This window comes from Mercenaria mercenaria, chromosome 1 (genome assembly GCF_021730395.1).
Source record: "Mercenaria mercenaria strain notata chromosome 1, MADL_Memer_1, whole genome shotgun sequence".
Classification (NCBI taxonomy): Eukaryota; Metazoa; Mollusca; class Bivalvia; order Venerida; family Veneridae; genus Mercenaria; species Mercenaria mercenaria.
In genome coordinates this window covers 42536485-42556332 of record NC_069361.1, presented here as the reverse complement: position 1 = coordinate 42556332, position 19848 = coordinate 42536485, and the positions used below count along the sequence as shown (strand labels likewise).

The 19848-nt window shown below is 34.6% G+C and overlaps 2 protein-coding genes across 2 annotated transcripts in view; one reads left to right on the top strand and one right to left on the bottom strand.

Moving 5' to 3' along the window:
- Positions 1-6878, bottom strand: part of LOC123523141 (PHD finger protein 10-like) — a 31992-nt gene extending 25114 nt beyond the window's left edge. Inside the window, exon 1 of the mRNA XM_053545236.1 lies at positions 6770-6878. The gene's annotated coding sequence lies outside the window, so the exon portion shown is untranslated. The remainder of the gene's footprint in view (positions 1-6769) is intronic.
- A 2971-nt stretch (positions 6879-9849) lies between these two features.
- LOC123540837 (vacuolar protein sorting-associated protein 54-like) overlaps positions 9850-19848 on the top strand; it is a 54287-nt gene continuing 44288 nt past the window's right edge. Inside the window, exons 1-7 of the mRNA XM_045326153.2 lie at positions 9850-10247; positions 13244-13527; positions 14065-14152; positions 14952-14986; positions 15861-15992; positions 18300-18442; positions 19366-19465. Of these exons, the coding sequence (XP_045182088.2) occupies positions 9998-10247; positions 13244-13527; positions 14065-14152; positions 14952-14986; positions 15861-15992; positions 18300-18442; positions 19366-19465 (1032 nt within the window). The 5' untranslated portion in view covers positions 9850-9997. The remainder of the gene's footprint in view (positions 10248-13243; positions 13528-14064; positions 14153-14951; positions 14987-15860; positions 15993-18299; positions 18443-19365; positions 19466-19848) is intronic.

Genomic DNA, 19848 nt, shown 5'->3' with positions numbered 1-19848 from the left:
ATGATAAAATTAAACAAATCGAACATTTAAGGCACTCAAAACCAAAAGATTTTTGGAATTTGTTTCGTAAGAAAAAGAAGAATACTGGCAGCTCTATATCTGTTACAGATTTTTATAACTACTTTTATAGCCTACAAAATGACGTAACAAACGTGATTAATGAAGAGGCAGAATCATTTGCTAAAGACCATATTTTTGATAGCGATGACTGCAGATTTGAAGAATTAGATCGTCCTATTACAATGGAAGAGTTGCAATTAGTTATTAAGAAATTAAAATCTAACAAGGCACATGGAATTGATAATTTAATAAATGAATATTTTATTGCAAGTTTTGATATTTTGTCGTCTCACTTGTGTGATTTGTTTAATGCGATTCTCAATTCTGGTCATTTTCCCGTCCAATGGTCAAAGGGAGTTATTGTACCTGTTTTTAAAAAGAATGATCCTTGTGAAGCCAGTAATTACAGGGGTATAACTCTGGTGAGCTGTTTATCAAAAATTTTTACAAGTGTTTTAAATAAAAGAATAAATGATTGGACTGAAAATAACGATATTTTGAGCGATGCTCAATTCGGTTTTCGAAAGGGTCGGTCTACTGTAGATGCTATCTTTGTACTAAATGCTATTATTCATAAGGTTTTAAATGAAAAGGGTAGACTGTACTGTGCTATGGTGGACATGAAACGTGCCTTTGATAGTGTGTATTTGAATGGCCTCTGGCTAAAATTATACAAATCTGGCATTGATGGGAAAATGTTGAGAATTGTTAGAGATATGTATGCTCAAGTCAAAGTATGTATAAAGGGATGTAACTCTTACTCAGAGTATTTTGAATGTGCTGTAGGCTTAAAACAGGGCGAAGTTCTCTCCCCTGTTTTGTTTTCATTATTTGTTGATGACCTAGAGTTATTTTTACAGGACAATCCCAGTAGTGGTTTAAATATTGATGATATAACATTTATACTTCTGTTGTTTGCTGACGATATGGTTATTTTAGGTGATACAATTAATAGTTTACAATCCAGTCTTAATTTGCTGTATATTTATTGTAATAAATGGGCTTAGAAGTCAATACTTCTAAGACGAAAATTGTTGTATTCAGAAAGCGTGGGCCAGTAAAAAACGATGAAAAATGGTATTATGGTAATCAGGAATTGGAAGTAGTAAATGATTTTAATTATCTAGGAACAGTTTTTAATTATACCGGTACTTTTGTATTACACCAAGAAAACTTAGCTGGTAAAGGATTAAAAGCGTTTAATGTATTACAAAATAATATTAGATATTTGGATTTGAAGCCGAGCGTAGTTTGTCAGCTTTTTGATGCATTTGTCGGAGCTACTTTAAACTACGGTTGTGAGATTTGGGGTTTTGGAAAAAGCAGTGAAATTGAACGTATTCATCTTAAATTTTGTAAGCAATTGTTAAATGTTAAATCTTCAACTAGTAATATGGGTGTATATGGTGAGCTTGGACGTTACCCGTTATATATAAATAGGCAAGTAAGAGTAATAAAATACTGGTGTAAAATTGTTACTTCAGAAAATATTCTTATAGCCAATCTTTATGATTACTTGTTAAAATGTAATAAAAGAAACAATAATTGGGCATACAATGTAAAATCACTCTTAGATAACTATGGTTTTTCTTTTATTTGGGATAATCAGTTTGGATTAAATTTAGATAAGTTTCATTTAGAATTTAAAGAACGCTTATTGGATGTGTTTAAGCAAACATGGTACCAAAATATGTATGGGTGTAGAACATTATTTATTTATAGACATGCAAAAGACAATTTTGGATTAGAAAGATATCTTGATGTTTTGCCGCGTAAATACAGATATGTTGTATCAAAATTAAGGTTATCATCACATGCATTAGCTATTGAAACTGGACGTCGTACTGGAATTGTTAGAGAAGAGCGTTTTTGTACATTATGCCACAGTAGAGATATTGAGGATGAGTATCATTTTGTATTAGTATGTCCAGTGTACAATAACCTTAGGCATGTTTATATCAAACCTTATTATTTCCGTAGACCAAGTGTTCAAAAATACGTTGATCTTCTTAAATGTGATAAGAATAGAATAATGCTCAACTTAGCAAAGTATATCTATTATGCATCATCCTTAAGATCAAGTTTATTGTAATACTTGATACCATACATTCTTAATGTATTATTGTTTACTCAGAAACATTTTGTAGAACATATGTCTTATAAACATTATGTCATTTGTTCACCCTCCATCTATTTATTTATTGTTAAAACTGTCCGCATTACATGTCTTTTTGTTGACAAATATTTATATGTATACATGTATCACAAAAAACTGTATAGTTTACGTGAATAAAATTATCTGTCTGTCTGTCATAAAAGGCTACATGTAGCTTCACCGCCGATGTGCTAAAAACGAAAATTTTTCAACTATTATTCCCAATTAAAGTATCATAGAACAGTAATTGATTGCAAAATCCTGTCAGTTCTTAATCAGGGTCATTCACGGTTGATGCACCAGGTGTCGGCCTGTTGATCAAAGCCGCTATAATTGACGGTACAATACACGGAACATGTCCCGCAAACACTGGCTTTTGTTTTTGGGTTTAACGCAATTTTTAATTGGCTAACCGGCCTGGTTGGTTTTGAAAGGGCAATCTATCACAACCATAACCTCAAAACAATGCCCCGAAGCTTATTTTCATTAAACATAATATTGGAAAATATTCAAATCGGGCTTTTTGAATGCTGATCGGGTTTTGGCTTCCTAATCGGAATAATCCCGATTGAATCGGGAGGGTTGGGAAGCATGTTACTTATTGAAATGTCTCCAACAATAAATAAATTTTGATTTGATTTATACACAGTCAGTAAATTTATAGACTGTAAAATCTTTTGAAATTTGGACTGCCTGTATATTTACAGACTATGTGGGCTCAATTCAAACACTGGGCTATCCGTCAGGTAATCAGTACACTGAAATGCACCGTGGTATTTCGATTGGGCTATTCGGCATGTCCAGCATATATACCAAACTGATGCATGCACAACAAGTCCGACTGAAACGGGGTACACAATCGAGCCCACCTGTCTGGAAAAAAAAATGATGAACCGATCGATGTTTGTCAAACGGATTATAGTCAAAACGTACCCAAACCAAAATGTACCCAAAAATAAAAAGTCAAAATGTACCCACAAAAAGTCAAAATGTACCCACTACTAAAAGTCAAAATGTACCAAGAAATGTGACAGAAGTCAAAATGTACCCATATAAAAATGATCATTTATTTTGATTTAATTATCAAAGTAATGCATTTTAATGGAAAATAGCATGTATATAACTGAATTTTCTTTCATTCATTGTTAATTAACAGGTAATTATTAGGCCTATCAAACATGCTACCTACTTTCCAAGGTGTCAATAACATCGAGATAAGCCAATAACTGAGATAAGCTAATTACTGAACCTTTCCTTTATTTACATTTTAATCAAACTGTTTATCCTTTGATCTGGAAGTGTGAAAAAGATAGTTTTTGATCTTTCTTTATTACCCTTACAAATGGTCAAAAAGCTGCGAACATGCCGCGAACATACCTATTCGCAGGAAGTATTCGCGGGATATTCGCTGCTACCGCGATCATGCCGTGATTGGTTTGATACTAGTTTGCTGAATATTCGCAGGAAGACCAGTGATCGCGGCATGTTCGCGAGAAGAACTCAGAAGATTATAATCTTTTGGTAAACTGTTACTGAAGAACTTTTTTAAGAGCAGGTAATTGTAGATCAATTAATTTGTAACATTATCTGTAAGGTCACAGTATGAGTCTGATAAGTTAATTACAACCAGATATTCTGGACATGTTTTAGAAGAAAATCTGTGTCCATTACAGACAGTTTTCATAAGTGATTCTTAGAGGCTGATAGGAATATATACTTTTTTGTGGTAAGTCAGAAAATTTATGTTTAATATCTATACTCATATATCTCAGTAAACATAAGGAATTTTTTAAATGAAATAGGTATGCTTAACCTTTTGCAGGGCTGTATCAGATTATCTAAAAAGAAATATAAAACTAGCTTTCTAAGCTTCATAAGTCTGATAATAAATATGTAAAACTATGACACATTTGTAGTGATACATATATAACTTAAAAGCAGTGTGAAGGAAAACACTGGGATGAAATGAATACATGCACTCTGACACTGTTACTGAAATGACAAGTAACAGTTAAAATTCAAACATATTTTATCATTAAAACTTTGTTTAAAATGCTCCAAATATGATATGAAAAAGTTCAGACATTGACAATTTGAATTTGTTACAACCTCAGTGTTCAAGTTTATTCAATAAATTATATCCCTGATTCCTACTAACTTATTTGTTTTTGCACTTTTTCTGTACATGCAATTTCTGTAGAGATGGTTTTCAGCTAGTTCTCGGGATGTTTGCAGCAACTAGTTCGCGGGATGATCGCAGCAATTTGTTCGCGGGAAGTTCACAGCTACTTGTTTGCGGGAAATTCGCGGCAGCTTGTTAGCGGCAAAACTAATTTGCATGTGAAAAGTGAACACCAAACGAACATCCCGCGAACAATTATACCATTTGTATCAAAAGTGTTCGCGGCATGTTCGCCAGATATTCGCGGTATGATCGCAGCAAGTGTTCGTGGCAAACTATAATATTTCCGTAAGGGTAAAACTGAAGTTTGAAATTTTTAATCTGTTACAACTTAATTACTAACTAATAAAACACTAAGCATATAATTGCTTGGAAATTTCTTTTGTTATTTCTAATTAAAGCATTATTTTTTGTGCCTTTTTTTATTTTATTTTTTTTCACATTTTCACAGTTTGATTGCAATTTTAATAAGTAATGTTTTAATCCAGTATATAAGATGCCCTGTTTCTTTCCTTTTCACTTGTAATCATGACTTCAAACATGCTTTGTTTATACTGCTCGCATCTTGTTGCAAATCATCATCAAGCAATTGATTGTGATTCTTGCGGAGGATGGCAACATTGTGCTTGTAACACTGGTAAGTTTTTCTGTTTTTTTTTTCTGATATATTCCGTTGAGAAAACAAGTGTTGTTGTTAAATCATATATCCAGTAAGTAATTTCATTAGATTTATACCAATTCTTAAAAAAAATGCCATATTTCTTTTGATACATTCGTCAATTTAAAATTAATTCAATTTGTTTTAATTAAATGACTCATATTTTTTAACGTTTGGGTACATTAGCCTCATTTGTTGTTTTGGGTTTAACGCCGTTGTTCACTCTGAGTACAGGAAATCATTATTTATTGTATTAGAAGGACTTTACATTTAACATTTTAGGTATATCCAGGTACATGTATGCCATGATGCGCCGTGGCGAAGTGACCAGAGATTTCATTTGTGAAAAATGCGCGCACAATTAGGTAATTTTTTAATGATTAATTTATTCATATGTTGTTTCCTGATAATTATAATTATTGCATGTAAAACATTCAGGAATAAATAAGCAAGTATAGGACATAGTGTAAAACTTTGTCAAGACTGACTTGTAATTTACAAGGTACATTTGTATCATATAATAACAATTTAATGGTATAACATGCAAAAATGGGGAAGTTAATGAAACCATACAAACATTATTTTTAATTTAAACAGGGCTACTCATGTATTTTAGCCTTATGCATTCCCAATTAAAAAGTCTGAAAATGAGAAATCTTCCTTAACGTACTGAGTTTATCATTGGTAATATTATTATGCTTTTTGTTAATTAATGTTTTGTTGCAGACACCCATGGACACATCTGATACCAGTGTTGGTGACATGCTCCTACAAATACCGCCTATGGAAGACTCTACTCAGTCCTTAGATGGCCTAACAGCCGATACACACTCTATGAGAACAGAACCTGAGACTGAAGATGACTCGTTTAATGTGACGGCTCCCTTCACCAGACCACAGGAGTTAGAAGAAAGTGCTTTGGCAGAGCCTAATCCAACTTCGTCCTTAGAAATAGTGCATCTCTAATATAATTTATTTTATAAATATGTATAAAATGTTTGAATAGTGAATAGTTTGATAAGACAATTATGGAGCAACTAGTGTTTAGTTTCAGTGATGAAATAGTGCATCCAGTACCTGCAGCTCTAATCACCAAGTTATTAAGAGTTTTTACAGATATATATATAGGATTCTGATAAGATAGCTGCAGATGCATATTTATAAAGATTTTTTAACAATAGTACATAAAGTAGGAAATTTACAAACTCGGACATTAAAGAAAGTCACTTTGATAATTAAATTAGGAGTCAATCACTCCATTGACAGTCTAATAAAGACAGGAGTAAAAAATTTCACAACAGGTGTGAAACAACTGTGCTGTAGGTGCGAAAAAAGTAATCAATTATTGTGCTAATCTAGTTTTATTAGATCTACTTCTCTAACATTCAATCTACAACTTACATATATTTAAAATATTACATACAATACATTGCTGAATTTATGGGTATTTAAATACTAAATGCCAAAGTAATTGGGTACATTTTGACTTTTTTGGGTACATTTTGACTTAGCCAAGTGGGTACATTTTGACTTTTTTGGGTACATTTTGACTTGACCAAGTGGGTACATTTTGGTTTGGGTACGTTTTGACCTGCACCCTGTCAAACAAAGAAGGATACAGTTTAAAAGAGTTTAAAACAACTAGTTAAACTACATAAAAAATGTTCGCTGTTTCACATGCAGTGTACGTAAGTATATATATGATATATATTACATCATATTCCCTCTTCTTTTTTGCATTAATTTATTTCTTTGTGCCCGGCAGCAAATTTGTAGAAGACGCCGACGTTCTCCTTTTTGAAGAACGGTGTCATAGTAAATTTCTCAGCTAGGGCGTATATGGCTTGTTCTCAAGGGGCGAAAGGGGCATGTCGAACAAAGGTATTATTAGTTAAAGACGCGAAATTTATTATCACTTTCATTTTATTTCAATCCGATATATTACGTTCAAGTTTGTGATTCACAGCCGAACATAAATTTAGCAGACTTTCAGGAGGCAGTGCCAAACGAGTTCTTCTTCCCGTATCTATCACCAAAAGGTCAGAATCCATTGGCACTGGTCTGCGACAGTTGCAGGAACACTCAAAGACTTTCAGGAGGCGATGACAAACAAATTCTTCCGCTCATTGACATCCTTACAGGTTCATATTCATTTGCATAGGACTGCAACATTTCATTGTAACCCTTGTGTAAACAAAGACCTTTAACTTTAGAAAAACTTGACTGGAAATGTAAACTCAATAAATTAACCTCTTCTTGTCTTGCCGATAGTGATGGCCAAACGTTAGTTGATATACTACACGAACATAGTGCAGAACAACTTATTGAGAAAGCAATACTTTGGATCTATTTGCAGTGGCTAGAGAACCGGAATCGGTTCCCTAGACAGCAAACTTATTCGTCCGGAACCGGTTCTCTAACCAAAATACTGCGGTAGGCCTAAAGTACGAAAAAAAGGTTATTTTCGCAAAAATAAGATTGTTTTACGAAAATAAGCCATATATTTTTTATTTCTTTATTTTTTTAATTCTTTCTTTGGTTTCTTAAAGACTATATTAGTATATGCTTCCATACGAAAAATGAGCGATTTTCATCTAATAATAAAGAAATAATCATCATTTATATGCAAACCGCGCTGATTTTACTTACGAAAATAACCGTAATAAATGCGAAAATAAGGCATATATTTTATATCAGTTCTTTTTTCTAAATTCTTTTTTTAGTTTCTTAAAGACTATATTAGCACATTCCTCCATACGAAAAATGAGTGATTTTTATCCAATAATAAAGAAATAATCATCATTTATATGCCAACAGCGCTGATTTTACTTACGAAAATAAATACGAAAATAAGCTATTTCTTTTTTATCAGTTTATTTTTTAGATATTTTTCTTTAACTTTCTTAAAGACTATAACAATACATGCCCCCATACGGAAAATGATTAATTTGAATCTTATAATAACGAAAAAGTAAGCATTTATTTGTCAGCCGCACTGATTGCAATTACGATAATAGCAGTAATAATTGCGAAAATAAGCCATATCGTTTAAACTTTTGTTTTAATATCTTCTTTTACTTTCTTAAAGACTATAACAGTTAATGCCTCTATGTGAAAAATCAATCATTTTTATCTTTTAGTGAGAATGACGGGAATTATTAACGAAAATAATATGTATTAGATTACAGGGATTTTAACTATTTAAATAACTTTAATAAAGTCACATATTTTAAATCTCTTTTTATTATTATTTTTTTTTATGAATGATACATGCATCTCATTTAAATGGGTTTCATCCAAATATAAATATTTGTAATGTTATTCAAAGTAGTTTATGATGTTAATATTTACAATCATAAACAGGAAAACGTTATATATATATATGTTAATTAAAATCGCTAATTATTTCCTAATTATTGGACTTAAATCACTTAATTTTGCTTTATTAGTGTCTAATGATCGTATCTTTATGATGATATAAACTTCATTTAGGTAATGAATAAATAAAATATAGCTTATTTTCGCACAACAAAAAGTTATTTTTGCAAGCGATTTTGATGCATGTTAATTAAAGTCGCTAATAATTTCCTAATTGTTGAACTAAAATCGTTTAGTTTTGTTTTATAAGTGTCAAATGATCGTCTCTATATAATGATAAAAAATAAATTTTAATTAGATATATAATAAAAAATGTATGGCTCATTTTCGTAAAAAAATCTTATTTTCGCCAAAATAACCTTATTTTCGCACTTTAGGCCTACCCAAAATACTGTGCATGGGCTAGGGAACCGGAATTTTATTTTTATGCATAATGCTACCGAAATCCACTTTGTTTCTTGGTAAGTGTCATGCACATTATTATCTGAATTAATTTTACCATGCCTTTGCATTTATCTGCGTTTACTGTCTTCAAAAGTGTACTCGTTGCATACCGTGTCCGCCATATTTGAATAATATAAACTGGTACGAATGAATGCATGAAAACCACTTTGCCGTTTGTAAACTTTATTTGCTTTAAACATGCACTGTGTTTAAATTATTTAGATCTAAAATAATATTGATTTGTATTTGTGTCATTACAGGTTTATAGATGTACAAACTGATTTAATTGCCATTAAAACTTCGATTCTTTTATCACTTTAAGTACTGGTTTGTAACACCTCGGCATTTCACGTTCAAAGATATGTGATCAATACTAATTAACAGAAATTACTTAATTTATTTTAAATTTAATTGTTTCTTTTATTGTATTGTACCTTTATAGTTTAAATTTCAAGTTTATTTCGGCTTGCTCCAGTGCCGACGATTTCCGCATTCATCGTACTTTATCATGGCGGTCAGTATGCGGCAAGTACACTTTAGGAGACACAGTAAACACAAATAAATGAAAGGGCGTGGCTTGCGGAAATGGTAAAATTAATTAATACATGATACTTTCCAAAAGAAACAAAAGTGAATTTCTACAGCTTTATGCATAGAAATAAAATTCCGGTTCCCTAGCCTATGCACGGTACTTCGGCTAGAGAACCGGTTCCAGACGAATAAGTTCGCTGTCTAGGGAACCGATTCCGGTTCTCTAGCCACTGCCTTTTTTTTTTATCTCTACACGACGCAACTTATCAAACCGGTCTGCTATTATTTATTTTAATCCAACGAATCAAAAATACACTCGGTTCGTTTGAGTGTGTTCGTGAGAGGTAACTCTAATGAAATGTGCGACACCCCTTTGGAACTCTATCGATACGCTCCTGCTTTACCTAGGATAATTTACAACGGAATAATGAACAGTAACACCGATAGAATGACCTTCACCTTGCCGCGATGGCTACGTTTCCGGGGAATTGTCAGTTTGAGAAATAAAATATTTCCTTGTATTTCAGGCTATGTAGTGTATGAAAAGTGTATACCATAATAAGACAACCTTAATTTTATGTGACTGACAATGATTCGACCACAGACGAAAGTCTCTAGCGGTCATTGGACTCGCTGCGATTTCTGCAAAGAAAAAATCAATTTCAAGTCGCCGCGAGAATTTTGCCGTCATTTGAGGGACTTCCATTGCACCAGAGAAGGTGGCTCGTATGTCTGTAAATACGGAAAAAATAATGTTTGTTTATCATTGCCAGTTGATGGAGTGAGTGACCTGGACTATGAGGAACACATCATGAGGGAGCATGTGAACCAAAGTGCAGGTAAGGTTGTGTAAGATGGTTAAAAAAATTATATTTTTTAAAACCAAAAAAAATTATTCCAAAGTAGTTAGTTACCTTTCTGAGGCTTAAAATTTATCTTCTTGTCTAGACTTCCGACTCCCATCTCGGAGTCTTCTTCAGGACTGTGGTGTCACGTGACGATTGTGGTCACGTGACACAACCTTCTGATAGACTGGCGGAAGGTCTAGATCTATACATAGAGCTCTGAATTCGGCTACCCCTATCGGGCCTCAGTCAAATGGCAGCATGTCAATACATGCGATTGATCAGCTGTTTAGACGGCATAGATGCTATGACTAGCGGAAGGTCATAACCTGTATTTTCATTCAAAACGGGGGGCCCTTTCCATGATCTCAATTGCTTCCATGATCTTGTGTCTCACGGTGTTATCTTCACTAGCCACCACACAGATGTTATCCTATGATATTGAGTGTCCAGTATCTTTACAATATTCGCCCAGTACTGGTGTTAAACGGCTTCTTTTTGTAGTCACATGTTCCTTAACCCATACCCCTAAGTTCCTGGCAGTCTCACCGTATTATTCAAAATTGCAACCTTCACATTTGATCTTGTATATAACACAGCATTGTTTTTCAGCTGGGGGTAGGGTCTTTTGGGTGTACTAAATTTGATCTTATTGTGTTAAATTTTAAGGTTTGTGGTATGTGACTACTGTATGTCTGTACTCCATATTTTTTAAACTCTTCTGAGATGCCTCTTACTTATGGAATCAGTACTGCTATCTGTTTCCCTGTTGTTGTTTTTTTTTTTCAGAAATAGTCTTCTCCTTGAACTTATCTTCTTTTCTGGTATTTTCAGCATCCAGTTCTTGTAACCATTCGCTTTAAGCTCCTCCGATATATAAGTTTTCTCCGCCTTGATGTCTTCAGGCTCACTAACTACATTTTCCGCTCTATACATGAGAGGTCTTAAACAGATCTCTTGTGTTGTACTGGTTTCCCAGTAGTTTCCGGACCCAAGTAGTTTTCAGGACCTTTTACATTTCGTGCTGTATAGACTTTATTCCGTCGTAAAGCATCTGGGTAACAATATTATATCATTTAGATCTTTATTGCCTTTACATAATAGTGAAAACCTAGCATTACCAACTTATTAATTATTTGAATATCCCGGTTGTTTAAACTTACTTCGATGTAATTGTTTACACAAGCGATTGTCAACTGCAGGGGAATTCCAGTTACAACTTACAGTGCGCATGCGCAGAAATTGAGGCTCCTTGAAGGTAAACATCAGTCAATTGATGCTCCCATTTGCAGGCGATACAGTAAAACATTCCGATAGTATTAAAATGGAACAAATAAAGTTAGAAATTAGGCTTATTCACTATACTACAGCATTAAATTATCGATTAAAAAAAGGAACCAAAATAGACGGGTATTTACCTACGATACTGTAGATCAATCAAATGTTTAGCAGCAGTGCCCGAGTGGTCAGGGCGTTAGACTACCAATTTTGAGACCGTACGTTCTTGTTCTTTTTTTAAGTTGTTAATTATATTAAAAGTTCTTTACTTCTTTTTTGTAAAATTACCAGTCCGCTCAGTACGTTCCGTCATTTTTAGCGTGACGTAACGTCATTCAAACGTAATTATACATGACTGTAATGAGCGTATTACAAATCTTGTATTTGTTAAATTCTTGAAATATATACTTTTTAAATCATCATCACGCCTTAGAATTATGTTCTAATTTTGAATTTTTATCAGGAAATCGGAAATGTTTGCTTTTATAGAGGTTACAACTTTTACAATGACAGGTCCGGAAAACTACTCGGAATAACTGAGATATTAATGGAATTGATTGCCCCTTTTGAGGCCTCGTCTACATTTGTGTTAATGAACGCAAGTGTTATACGACTTCTGCATGGTGTTTATGAAGAACCTAGCTTTTTTTCTGTGAAAATTTTATGTTTCTACTATGTTTTGTTTGGAAGTTACGGGCAAAACATAGCGATTTTGGTCCGGAAACTACTGGGAAACCAGTATATGATGGTTCGAGTTAAAATTCAGATAATGGTCTGTATGGGTTGGTTTCCACTTAGATTTTAACTTGTGGAGCCATCCTTTTTAATATAGATGTCAGCGTCCAAGAAGGGAGTTGGTCGTTTTCCTCAGGTTCACTGGTGAATTTGATATCGTCATCAGTTGAGTTGATGTGATCAGTTAACAAATCAATAGAATTGATACTCATTTATGTGAACGTATCATCCATGTATCTAAACCAAGGTTCTGGTGGACATTCAGTTGTTGATGGGGCATGTTGCTCAAAATCCTCCATGTACAAATTGGCCACAATCGGAGAGATGGGTGAGCCCATTGCTGTCCCATGTTCCTGTTTATAAAATGTTCCATGGTACAGAATATATGTTTTGTTCAAAACAATTTTAGAAGGGTCGTAATCTCATTTACCAAGAGTGTTGATCTTTCCTTGAGTGAGTTATCTTTCTTCAATCTCTCTATCACTTTTATTGCTTTCTCCACGGGTATATTTGTGAAAAGGGCAGTCACATCATAAGGTACAAAAGCCTCAACAAGAAGATATTGATAAATTATAAGCCTCAGAAAGGTAACTGACTACTTTGGAATCAGCATGGCTGAGGCAAGAATCAACCTCTGTTCTACGCAAAAAATGAATGTTAGTTTAACTGAGTCATCTCCCTTTTAATAAGATAGTAAGTAATTTGGTAAACAACAACGTAAAATGCCTAATAAATTGGGAATTGTTAAAAAGTCAATGTTAATATTACATTTAAGAAAAAAGTTTTTTAGCTGTTGAACGTATTGAATGCTGATTGAAATAAAACTTGAGTTTGAACATTCAGTATATATTGTCCCTTGCAATTAAACTACCTTTAAATGAAAATGGTTTATTTAGAAAAGAACAGACTTGAGTCTTAACTAAAATATCATAAGTATATTTAAGAAATGCTGTTTTTAAATGTTCTTTGTCTTTCAGAGGGAACAAACTCAGCACTACAGAGGTTACATGCCAATGCTCAACGGCAAACATCAAATCCTGAACCTTCAGTTGTACAAGATCAGCACAAGTGGACTGTCTTTAATTCAAAAGTCAACTTACCGGCAGCATTAAATGATCCACGACTCGTTAAAAGAGAAACAGACTTTTTTACAAAGACATGGGGAGTTGATTTCTATGAGAAATCTTACCTCCCATCATCACCTTACGTTCAGGAAATCAGCAGAGGACACTTCCAGTCCTATATTAACAGAACTTCAGAGGTAAGGGTTATGACGCCTTTATTATGTAATAATGAATAAAATTATGTTGAATGGATTGCCAAGCTTTGAATTCATGACAAATAACATTTGACCATTTCCCAGAAGTTTCAGCTGGTATGTACTGAAAGCAAGATATATTTTTTTTCTTATACTGAAATTTTGCAGTGAAACTCTTCTGAAACTACATATGAGCCGCACCATGAGAAAACCAACATAGTGCATTTGCCACCAGCATGGATCCAGACCAGCCTGCGCATCCTTGCAGTCTGTTCAGGATCCATGCTGTTTGCTTTCAAACCCTATTGCAATTAGAGAAACTGTTAGTGAACAAAATGGATCCTGACCAGACTGCGCGGATGCGCAGGCTGGTCTGGATCCATGCTGGTTGCAAATGCACTATGTTGGTTTTCTCATGGTGCAGCAGAATATAATGTTGTGTGACAGGTATGTCCAAATATTAAGTACTGTAAAACTGTAGTTCTGTACTATAATGTATATGTAACACACTGGTTATGAAATATGATTTGTCTATTACAGAGATTTAAGAAACACAGCAGAGAATTACAGGCTGTGGTGGAAGGGAAAGGCCCAGAAACACATTTAACTAAAATGGTCAGACAAGCAGGTATATTCAGTATATATGTCCAATATTAAGTGTCTCGCATAAACAACAAGGCTAGTGTTTACATAAAGATTCATTTGTTTGTATCAATGTTCACTGATGGTTTGGTTCAGTTATTGGCAGTCAGTTAACCTAACAAATGTTCTTGTATTCCGTACCAAAACTAACCGATTTCCTACTAGTAACTGACAACTTCCATATATGAATCAGAAGTCAAAAATGAGTGACTAGATCTGAGGACTGGCCTTGTACCGGATTACCTCATATAAAATGAAACATATTTTTCAACAACCTGCCTTAAGTTCCCAGTATACATGTAGATATATTGATGACAATTTAGGGCTTTATTCACCCTATTCTTTAGCCATTTCTGTTCTTCTAGCTTATTCCCCATATATTAAAAAAAGTGTCTTTCCCGTCTATTTTGTTCCTGACAAAAATCCCTTTCTAGACAATGTAAAAGTGAAATTTTGTCTGATATACACACAGACACTATAGCAGCAGTGACTGCTTAATATCATTCTGATACTGTTGCTACAGCCCCCCCCCCCCCCCACCCACCCCGCTCCCCCTCACACACACACTCCTCCAGAATATTTACCAAGTTAGGCAAACACTTTTGTAAAATTCCCACCTCTGTATATTGGTCATGTTCTCCAAATCAAGAATGAAAGCATGTGATGTGTACACATTTGTTGGGTAGGTTCTAGTGGATAGGGAATGACATATTTGTTTCCTTTGAGGAATTTATCAGTCTTACATACATGATTGTGTATATCAGTTTTATTTGACCTTTTTTCAGAGAAAAACAGAACAGAACTAGAGCAGATTCCAAAAGTAAGTCATTGACATTCTGTGCATTATTAACTCCTAAACAGATATAAGTTTGTTTTTGATGGAATAAAGTAAAATTATCAGGGTTCTAGCCAAGCTGTTGTCGCATGTCCTATGTGACATTCCTTCAGGCTTTGAGTTTTATATTCAACATCCTTTATTATTCCCGCAATCCCTTCATTGTGGAAGTGATACGTTTTGAATGCAGCGTAATAAACACATCAATTAGTCTGGCACACTGCCACATGCCAGCTCCATCTTTGATTATATGATAATTTTTCCTTGTGTTTTGAAATGTTGTAGGTTATTTGTATTGCCTGCAATGCTTGATTGGATCAATATGCTTGAAAATATTTTTTACTTATCATAATCTTTGTAAAGGGTTAAATTCAAATTTATTCTCAGTCACACATTATAGTGATATGCAAAATTATGCTTAGCCAAATGATCTGGCTAAAATAGCAAGAGAAATTTCAATACAGCTATTTATGGTATAAGAATATTATTGGAGTGAAGGTATCTTTGTTATTATTGAAAATGACTCATCCACAACTTGGGAGACATGTTGTATTGATGTTTGGGTACGACAGCTTGCAGACTTGCTTTTGTGTTTCCATTACAATTTAATGATGTATAATAAGTGAAGTTAAGTGGAATGAATAATAATTAATACTTCAAGGCTGTGTACTGTTCCATCTTCAGGTGGTGGATGAGGTTTGCACTTTTCTGTCTGTCTGGCTGTATCTGTAATACCAAGCTATTTCAATGGTCTCACAAGTAGATAAATACAAGTAGAGTTAGAAATAACACATGTTATGTACCAAAATCATTGAACTAGCTAGATACTATAACTGACAGTTTAATTCTTTTTTTTCAGTTGTTTTTATTACCAAATTTTAACCTGGAAAACCTTGACACCTTTAATGCTGTGTTTCCATGGACACAAGTTGAGGAGTCAAAGATAAACCAGCCTGGAACCAGACAGTCATCAAAGTTGTTGCAGGAAAAGGTAAGTGTGTGCATTTTGATAATCTGTAAGGGCAGGTCCAGGACTTTGGGTTGGGTGAGTTGAGTTGCCAGAGAGGTCCGGAGTGCATGTTCCCTCAGAAAGTCTTATGAAACAGTGGCTTCTTGCAAAAATTAAAGCACACTTCAGGGGTTCCACTAGACCTGAAAACCCAAGAGTCCCAGGACCCTTGGGCCCAAATTTAGAAGGGTCCTTTTCCAATATACAGGAGTCCTATCCCAACACGTCCATATAATTGACTATATTTTTTTTTAGTAATACGTAGATCTTTACCTAAGAAAACAATAAACCCAAGATCATGTTACAGCATAATAAAAATGTCAGTTTCAGGTCATATATTGTAAACTAATATTTATCAAAATTCATGTTATTTTGATTAGGTTTTTCTTCTATGTTTCATTTAATTTTTAATAACAGAACAGTGCTATAACACTCTATAAAAATTATCCAAAATGTACTATCCGGATACTGGTACACTTTCGGAATGTCACCCGGAAAGTAGTTTTTGCTCAGTTTACTTGGCAAACTAAGCTGAATCAGAGATAGGTCCTCAAATAATTATGCTACTTATCATTAAAAACTGCATTGAAAGTCAGTTTTTTTTCAAGGAATTTTGGAAATATGCATATGACATCGGGAGTAATTAGACTCGTGAACGGACATTCTAATCTTATTTTAGCTTTCAAAATTCATCAAAATTTGTGAAGTTTCTTGTTGAAATTACGGTATGATCACTAAGCAATGGTCTAATTTAAGGTTTGCATGAAAAAATCTTGCACTTTTTTGCACCGGGCACTTTTCACATGCTCGTTAATCAGCTGCTTACGATAATTTAATAATTGGCGCCTTTTTTGACTGTCCGCAGGATCGCTTTATCAATTAATTTCAACACTTCATTGATTCTTGTTACCTATGTGCACTCGCCGTGACGTAACTTGCTGATAAAAAATCAGCGAGGCATGTCTACAGGAGAAAGGGCGGGATTTAGCAGAAGATCAAAGGCAAGAGGGCATGACCGCGAGCGTTTATTTTGGAATACACGTGTCTATCGTGGAAATAGTTTTACTGAAGGAAATGATTGATAAGAGAAAGGATTATCAAAGGAAAATGCCTCCGGGTCCCGAAGGACGCACAGGCAAGTATCATGCCGGGTCCTTTGAGGGTCTTTTGAAAATCTCCCGGGTTCGGACCCGGAGTCCCGGGTCAAATGGAACCCCTGACACTTACTGGGCCTCTCAGCTGTCAAGTGTCAGTGCAGAGATTTTATGTTACATGTTTCCAACACATTTTATGGACAGTTCTGTCACAGGATTACCTGGCATGATAATTATATTGCTATGTATAACATCATGCATTAATTATAAAGTTTCTATTTGAACTAAATGAAGTTTCTTTCAAACTGGCTTTAAACCTTTTTGAAATCATGCTGAACATTTGTTTGTTTGTTTTGGGTTTAATGCCGATTTTCAGCAGTATCTCAGTTTTGTAACAGCGGGCGGTTAACCTAAACATTATTCCTGGATTCTGTACCAGTACAAACCTTTTCTCTGGAAGTAACTGCCAACTTCCCCACATGAATCAGAGGTGGAGGACGAATGATTTCAGAAACAATGTCTTCTATCAGATTATCACGGAGAACATACGCTCCGCCCAGGGATCGAACCCGCGATCCGTAGATCTATGCTCTCCCTATTGAGCTAAGCAGGCGGTTTCACGCTGAATATAATTACTGACAGATTTTATATGGGATGTACTTTGTGTCATTCCCCTTTAGAGCAACCCGTACATTGTTCAGTTAAACCAGTAATCAGTGTGTTTTCATGAGGATGGACACTGACTCTACAGTTTGGCACTGAAAACATATAAGTTATGTTATGAAATATAATTGTAGGTTCATTGTCTTCAAGTGTTGCTGTCGCAATTTTAAACTTATTAAAAGCATGGTCAGTACTTGTTACAAAAACAATACTGTGGTATCATTTATTTTAATGAGTATAAATTCCGTTGTTGCTGTGAAGGTAGCTATTTCATGCAGACAGTAGTTTGTGGATTTTAGTGTTAAAGATACAGTAAATGGGAATTCTATTTCTTTATTGGGATTAGATTTCATGGATAAACACTACCATGAAATCCATGAAAATTATAATCCCACAAATATTAATTATTTAATGGTAGAATGATAATGTTCCATTATTTTCAGGCATGATACTAATACAAATAGTTTAAAATGTTTGAGAGTACCCCATTATTTTCTTGAATTACAGCTGTTATAACTTACTTGAATTTCAGCTAAGTCATTACCTGGACATTGTAGAAGTACAGATTGCCCAGCAGATATCTCGTAGATCTGAGGCCTTCTTTCATGCTATGACATCACATGATGAACTGCAGGAAAAAATGAAAGTTACCTGTGCAAGGATCAAGTATCTCAGGTTTGCTGGAATTTTAATCATTTTGTGTGTACACATAATTACCTATCATTGTGGGAAGAATTAGTCTTAATTATTTTCCACTTCTGTTTGAAGACTTAGGGGCCTCAAAGATCTCAGTATTATCGTCACATGCCCGTCAATGCTATGTGTACTAAAGCCTACTTTAGATGTAGAACTCTTCCATGTTAGGAAGCTGACTTGCTGAAGGCATCTGTTCTACTCGGATGCCGCACATACCACTAGAGTGGTACCTGACGTTAAATTCACCATCTGACATGATTTAAAACTGAACAACAAATAAACTTTTTGAAAACTTGGGTCATTTGAGATTTTCTGTTTAAGTGTTAGCACCATTGCATGGAAAAAATATTTGTTGTAACCCAAGATAGAGCTAGTTGGTTGAGTCTGGGATCAATTATGGGCTAGTGATGAAGGCATTGACTTTTTTGCAACTTGCCCTTGTAGGATAGTTTAAATCATACCAAGATGAGATTGTGTCATCTTAGTTGTTAGTTTCTGTGAAATTAGTTGTTTCGCCCAGATATTTTTGCCTATTCTGAAAGTTGCTGTATGATCTGGCAATTCAGATGCAACAGTATATGAGCCGCGCCGTGGGAAAACCAACATAGTGGCTTTGCGACCAGCATGGGTCCAAACCAGCCTGCGCATCTGCGCAGTCTGGTCAGGATCCATACTGTTTGCTTCCAAAGCCTTTTGAAATTAGAGAAACTGTTAGCGAACAGCATGGATCCTGATCAGACTGCGCGAATGCGCAGGCTGGTCTGGATCCATGCTGGTCACAAAGCCACTATGTTGGTTTTCTCATGGTGTGGCTCATATGTTTCTGCGTATTATTTTGAACACAAGAGTCATTAAGAAACATAAGTTAATTACATTTACAGCATGTACATTTCCTTTCTCAGGGATAAAATCAACAACATGGATACTATGATGGCAAAGGAATCTTTAAAGGTTCTAAAACTGACGAAGTCACGGTCCAGTTATGTTCACCTGCATAATAAGGTAAACAAAGATAATACATCACATTGTATATGTTGCTGTAAAATTGATTATGTACCCGGTATACCTCATTTCCTGATCCAAATGTAAAGGAATGAGGTACAGTGGTAGAGTGGTTTGATAGTGGTTCTGTTATTTGATATTTGATATGAGATCCTCATGAAACCTTACCTTACTAAATTTCTATAATGAACTTGTCCATCTTCTAGTTTGGACAGTACCATTAACTGTTAAAAGGATTGCTTACCAAAAAGATACTGACTGAATAGGGAACAGTGCAGATCATGATCAGACTGCACAGATGTGCAGGCTGATCACGATCTACACTGGTTGCAAAGGCAGAACCGATCATGTCCAGCATGGTAAGGGTTAAATCTTCAAAGTAT